Consider the following 6,994-nt stretch of genomic DNA (forward strand, 5'->3'; position numbering starts at 1 on the left):
AATTATAATATAATAATAAGGACATACTTATACATTTACAAAGTGTTGATTGAATTAAATGAAAGGTGCTACTTTATGATACAACATTTAACAAAAAATGCCATATAAGGTCCCTCTTATGCTTTCCTTGGTCCTTATAAGGAATTTAAGGTTACTATACAAATTTACTATATCCCCACAAACGTAGGGCTAACGGCTACGTACATCCTACGTCGCCCCGATCCTACATGTGGAATTATACTAGATATATCTATGTTAACTATCTTCAGCTCCGGAGGAACTTCCAAGGGCCTGTCCCAGTGCCTATCCTGCAGACCATGAAGCAAAAAATAAACAAATTATGCTTCAGAATCCCATGGTCGCCTTAATAGCCTGTTTGGCCAATCTTCTGAAAATCCGAAGTGATGATTTTCTTACAAAAAGCGGTTATTTTAGAGAGTTAACATGTTTGATCAAAGATTTTAGGAAAAAAAAGTAAAAAACTTGTGTAGCCCTAGGTCAGACACAAACTATTGCTTTAATATTGCAAAGGCATAATACATGATAAATATGCCCTTTAACTTGGCTTCAATTGACATTTATGCCCCCCAACTTTGGGTGTGCACAAGTAGACACTTAAACTTGTATAAAATTGAACAAGTAGACACACGTGTCCTACATGGCATAATACACATAGGACGCCATGTTGGACACAACATTGTCATGTAGGACGCCATGTATGACGAATGTGCCTACTTGTGCACACTCAAAGTTAAAGGGTGCCTACTTGTGCACACTCATAGTTGCCCCCTAAAGCTAAGTTAAAGAGTCATGTTTATATATATATTATGCCTATTGCAAAAGTGTTTTTCAATTGATTAGTCAAACACAAACTATTATCATCCAAAAGTACTTTTTCGAAAGGCAAATTCTGGAAGCTTGGCCAAACAATCTATAAGTCTTTGTTTCTCGGATGCTTACCTTCCGAAGCCAGCTAAAGCTCTTAAGCTCATATAGATGGTTAGAGCTACCCAAATTCCGATATATCCATAACCTGATGAAAGAATGAGAAGGAATATAATGCTGAAAAGAGCCACCGTAAGCTGCAGATCAAACGTGTTCATGTCAATAAACGTTTAATTACTTCGATCAGGATGAATTACAAAAAAAGTTGACAATATCCTCGGAACATCACGAAGAAAGAGTTCTTCGAGAAAGTAATTCTCTATTTGGAAATGTGTGTGTGGTTGTGTGTGAAGACAAGAGTAGGAGTGGGGGTGGTTTGAGGGCGTTTATTGAGTTGAAGTGTGAGTGTGAGTGATTTAAATGCAGTTGATACCTATGTTGCTCAGGCTCTCCAAAAATGTTGTCGCTTCAAAAAATGCACTACTTTTGAAGCATCTGACGCACACCCTTCGACAATTTTGAAGAGTCAAAACAACATAGGTTGAGACTAATGTAGCTACACTATAATCTTTTACAATGTAAAAGGGAAGTTCATACCTATTGTGAGCATAGTATGTTTATTATGCGTTGACAGCAAGAAATGAATGTTTCGAGTGAGCTTACCATCGAGTATGCAGAATATGCAAAGTCGGAAGCACCAAAGTTTACACCATCGAAGACAAAAGCCAGGCAATTGATCGGTTGAGTTGCTGCAACAAACTGAAGTTGGAAGAAATGGTTATAAGTTCTGTAAAAGATTTGTAAATGTATCAACGACGTGTGTATAGATGGTGTGTACCGGAATTCCAATGCCAATTAGGTTCAGGACATTGGCATCTTTTGTAAATACTCGTGCTCCGTAGTGTAAACCAATTCCTAGAACAAGTGCTAGTACCAGTCCTAGAACTACTCCCAACTGCACGTTTTCAAGAACTAGTTCGTTACTAGCTTATTCGCTATTAAAAATATACTCGTATATATGAATACTCTGCTATTGAATAACTTCTTAGTACCTGTAACACCCTTGATGCTGTTGCAGTACACCTATTGAAGTCCTTTTGAGCAAATGCACTTGCTAGTATCGCCTGAAAGGGGAAAAGGAACGTTGAAGTTTACGCACATAATATGATGAACGTTGATGCTTTCTCGTGGTGGCGAATATGAAAGTACTAATGTGTTTCACTAGAGATAACTGAAACAATATACAGTCAAACGTCTCTATAACAACATCGTTTGTCCAGATTATTTTTTTTGGCAGCTATAGCGAAATGCTTGAATAGAGAACTTATAATATAACATAAGATGAAAGAACGGTTCCACAGGAAAAATAATTGTTATAGTGAAATGTTGTTCGAGAAGATGATTGTTATACAGAGGTGTGACTGTCGAAAACATGTGATACATCGATCTGGTTTGAAATTGTTCTGTTTTATTTGTTACCGGTCTTTCTCTTTTCCTCTGTCTCTTTAGTTTATTTGAGACAGCCGAAAAGTATTGATGGGGTAGATTACACGTCTCACCTGGCCAGCGACAGCTAATCCGTCAGCTAGAAGAGATGTAGCTAGCCAAATCTGCAAGCAGACCTGAAATGCAGCCATTTGTGTTGGTCCTAACCTTGCAGCCAATGATGCAGCTAATGTTACGCAGAATGTTGCCGCTATGACCCTCACTAACAACAGGAAGCCTGAAATTAGGAGAAAAAATCAGTTGAACTTCTTTACGAGTACGAAAGGTATACATTTAGAGTTGCCACTTAAGTGAAAATTCATTTTTAGACAGAAAAAAAGAATGAAATCCGATGAACGGACGTGGTTCAACATTTCAGAAAACATCTTTCCAATAGATAGGTTGTTTCCAAGTAGACTTGATCCCCAACCTTTGCGGGAGTACAGATGTTGTTTCCAATAGACCATCAGCTCGACAAATAAGAAAAGAATTCGAACCATAGTAGCAAGAAAATATGACAGCAAAATAGCAAGTGAAGCAACAAATAGTACTACACATAGAAGAAAAAAAAGAGCGATAACTAAGACACTTAGTAATGAGGATTCGATGAACAATATTAGTAGAAAGAAAACAAACATGCTTCTTTTGATACAATAAGAATGCGACATAGGAAATTCGAGAGCCTTGTCCTAACAAATATGGAGCTGGCTTCATACTTAATTGAAAACTATAAAATTTAGTAGTTTATAAAGCAAGAAAATCCTTACCATTAGTAAGAAATCGAGTGAATTGAAGATACTTGAGACTAGGAGGTACGATATCGACCTTTTCCAATAGTCTCAAAAACAGTATAACTGAAATTAGGTACCTATAATACAAATTCAAGTAAGAACATGTTTCCAACATATCGCAAACTCTTTAATAAGTGAAACTGTTGCCTCGCGATTTTATTTATCATGAGGAGAGACTAGAATCTACTCACTGAGAAATTACATGAGCGATTGCAGCACCTCTGACACCGAGATGGAAAACGAACATGAATATAGGGTCCAGAATTATATTTGCCAAATCGCCAGCCACTGTATGATATGTCAAAACACACACAGGAAATGAAAAGGCGGAGTCAGACTTAGGCCTCATTTTTTAACTAAAATTAAGACGTTTGAATCTAAAAGCACGATGTGTACTAAGATTTTGTTGTTTGAATCTAAATACACATCTCACACATCCCTAATTACTTACCTGTAGCAAATAGTGGAGTTTTCGTGTCTTTAAATCCTCGAAATACCCCTTGCATAGCTAATGAGAGGAGAACTGCGGGTGCACCGAGTGACCTCAATCTTAGGTAATCTTGTGCTGGTTTCGACATAGATGAGCCCTGTAAAAATTATCAACATACAACCAGAAATTGACACTATGAGAGCCTCTCAACACCCCTTCACCTAACTCCGCAAAAACGGAATGAAAAAAGTAAAAGAAAATGACACCAAAGAGTTTAAAGAAGGATACAAGGATCTGAATTCCATTGGAAAAAATTACTCATTCCGTCCCAATTCATGTGACACTCTTTCATTTTTAGTCCGTCCAAAAAAGAATAACAATTCAACTCTGTTCTTCCCGTTTTTCCCTTGCTGAGATCATTTATTGACACACAAATATCTACGAATTGTTTTAAACCACAAGTTTCCAAAAGTCTTCATTTTATTCTTAAACTTCGTGTCCAGTCAAACATCTTCACATAAATTGGACGGAAGGAGTAAGAAATTACGTACTCTTCCTTCTCTGTATATGAAGAGATCAACTTACAGGTTTGACTCCCATGAAATTTAATAAAGGCTTTGCTCCAACGATAAGAAATACTGCTTGGATGATGCCAAGAGCAGCACCAATGATCAATGCAGATGACGCGGATGGAATGTGTCTCTTTTCAGGCTTAGATTTCACTATTTCAAAGCTCGTAACTATCTTTTCGGACTTGCATATACTCTCTGTAGAATCTGAAGGTAAATGAAAAGTTGAAAACGTAGTGTCATTATAAAAAAGCAGAACGGAAACATGCACGTGAATCATTTCTCGAGTGTGTAACAAGCTACTTATTTTCAGTTTCAACACTTCTATCCAAAAACATAACTGCTTAAAAAGCGTTTGATTTTCACTTTCCAACATACCATTTTTAGGTATCAGGCTTTTGCTTTCACTCTTTGATGGTGAATCGGTTTCAAATGCTTCACCATCATCTCCTTCATTCTTCTCCATACATTTATCATCTTGAAGGTCTTCGTTTGCATTCGTGATTGCATCTTCCTCCGCGACAAAAGAAGTTGTTACGCTGACCAGGGGAAATATTGCAATCTTAGATGCTTGATTGAATACAGCAATTGAAACTCCTACAGCAGCCTGCTCAATCGGACCTGTTTCGAACGAAATTCGAGTTTATTTTTTATGATCTTAAACCTGTTTTGCTCAACAGCCATCTTAGTTTATAAGTCTAACTTATGTGCCACAATACTACTCATGAGTTCGGCAGAACTCAGTAACTTTGGTTCACTCTATATTTGTGTTGAAGAGTCAAAACTACACCTCAAGTATCTCGATATTTTGAGTTTCATACCTGAACTATTAAGTCTACGAATTTCCTAGATTAACTATCAGCAAATGTGTAACGACCCAACCCGCTAGTGATATTGTCCGCTTTTGGCCTATGTCCGCACGGCTTTAAAACGCATCCCTAGTTGGTAAGGTCTGCATACTTATATACCAACACCTCTACTGTGTTTTTGCAAATGTGGGACTTCTAATCTTAAGCTGGGGAGTCACAAAATGTTTATCAAACACACCTCTACCTGAACAATGTACGAAAAGGGAATAACTGATAGTTAAGTTGTGTTATGATAAATAGTTGACGATAGTTCATGTAGGAAAATGAACATCTGATAGTTCATATAGACTCTTGATCATTAACTCTTTCATTTAATCTGTACAAATAATCTATTCAGAATCCAGTAAGCGAAACAAAATTGTGATCCAAAAGTTGGACCTTGTAAACTAAAAGTCCTAGCTCCACCTCTAATAGCAAGATAATAGGAAAACATAAAAAATTGTGAAGTTGATACCAATATGGCCAATAAATGCTGTATCAACTAGAGATGCAATTGGATCTGCTGTTAAAGCTAGTGCAGCAGGTAGAGCAATCCTTCCTATTTCTTGTCCAAGTTCATCCAATTTAAAAATTGATCTGCTCAAAGGAAAAAAAAAAAAGAGGACAAAGTTACACATTTGGCTGATCGATTGAAAATAATTATATCACATGTCAAATATACGTTATTTTGTTTAAAATATGTATATTATATATTAATATAGGGATAAGGCACAAGAACCCCTAAACTATGACCGAAATCCCAGAGATACACTTTAACTAAACTAAGGTCATATTACCTCCCAAACTCATTTTTTTTTGTAATTTTGTACATCTTTTGCCTTACGTGGCACACTCTGTGACTTCACTTAATTGAGGCGTGTGGGAGATGTTTGGAGGCCACGTAAGCCATAAAGATGTACAAACTTACAAAAAAAAAAAGAGTTCGGGGGTAATAGGACTTTAGTTTAGTGAAGGTGTGTCTTTGGAATTTCGGTCATAGTCTAGAGGGTACTTGTGTCTTATCCCATTAATATACAAAATATTATACATTTGTCAGCTATTATTTAAATATGTCCTCTCCTCTATACAAAAAATTATCAAACCCAATATTTCCACCCTTCACTCTATTAGATCTCATTAACATTTTCCTCTGTTTTGCTCCATATAGTACGGGACTATGCTGCTCAGACTCTTCAAATATCGCAACTAAGATATTACTAAAATATTAGGAATTAACGATAGAAAATTTTTGTAGCTAAACAACAATAACAACAACATAATCCATGACTAATCCTATTTAGCAATGGATTAGCTACGGATTATCTAAAAAATCTGTTAGTTACAAGCATTTTATCTACGGATTAGCGACGAAAAATCCTATAATTTTTCTTGTAGCCGTGTGTGTCGATTCCTCCTAAAGTATCACATTTTCTGAGGATTGTCACGAGTGCGACAACATTTGTAAAGAGTCCGAGCAATATTATTGGTATGGCACAAGGATAAAAATGAGGAAAAAAGCAAATTAATTTTGTCATTTTTTTTCATGTGAAGTGTGTATAAACCTTTTAAATTAAATGATAAATCTTTAAAAAAATTGACCAAGAAGATAAAAAGAAAATTAAAAGGAAAAAAACTTTACCTTATATCTCTGAAAAATATGGAGAGTGGGTTTTTAACATCCTCTCTACATGAAACATCTTTTTCTTCCATACTTGTAAACTGCAAAATGGCAAATTCCCAATATAGAAATATATATATACAAGGATACCAACTACAATAAACATGGAGCATTTTATTTTATAAAAATAATTTCGTTACGGTGTTTCACTGGACATAAAATAAAAGAAAAAAATAAGCCATTAAAAAAATTACGGTTATAAATGAGGGAGCGGTAAACAGAAAAGTTTAAAGTTAAATTGTTAATACTGAATATAAAAATGTGTTATTTTTTTGAGATTGACTAGAAAAGAAAGAGTGTTACGTAAA

At 35.7% G+C, this 6,994-nt stretch overlaps 1 protein-coding gene across 1 annotated transcript; it reads right to left on the reverse strand.

Moving 5' to 3' along the window:
- Positions 1-241: 241 nt before the first annotated feature.
- Positions 242-6,761, reverse strand: LOC125812469 (protein DETOXIFICATION 42-like). Its single transcript, XM_049491952.1, has 13 exons — positions 6,648-6,761; positions 5,484-5,605; positions 4,539-4,781; positions 4,177-4,367; positions 3,613-3,748; positions 3,353-3,449; positions 3,138-3,238; positions 2,445-2,608; positions 1,938-2,009; positions 1,724-1,840; positions 1,549-1,644; positions 961-1,082; positions 242-308 (listed from the first exon to the last, which is right to left on the reverse strand). Exons 1-13 carry the CDS (start codon positions 6,716-6,718, stop codon positions 266-268), a joined length of 1,575 nt encoding a protein of 524 aa, XP_049347909.1. The 5' UTR covers positions 6,719-6,761; the 3' UTR covers positions 242-265.
- Between the last annotated feature and the right edge of the window lie 233 nt (positions 6,762-6,994).

Source organism: Solanum verrucosum, unplaced genomic scaffold (assembly GCF_900185275.1).
Source record: "Solanum verrucosum unplaced genomic scaffold, falcon-dt-bn FXZP01000120.1, whole genome shotgun sequence".
NCBI classification, from domain to species: domain Eukaryota; kingdom Viridiplantae; phylum Streptophyta; class Magnoliopsida; order Solanales; family Solanaceae; genus Solanum; species Solanum verrucosum.

Bases quoted from the DNA above. Each gene is read 5' to 3' on its own strand.
- LOC125812469 (XM_049491952.1), bottom strand. From the start codon at position 6,718: ATGGAAGAAAAAGATGTTTCATGTAGAGAGGATGTTAAAAACCCACTC. The intron at 3,450-3,612 runs GTAAGTAATTAG...CATATCATACAG, and splicing joins AACTCCACTATTTGCTACAG to TGGCTGGCGATTTGGCAAAT. The intron at 3,239-3,352 runs GTGAGTAGATTC...TTTGTATTATAG, and splicing joins ATCGCTCATGTAATTTCTCA to GTACCTAATTTCAGTTATAC.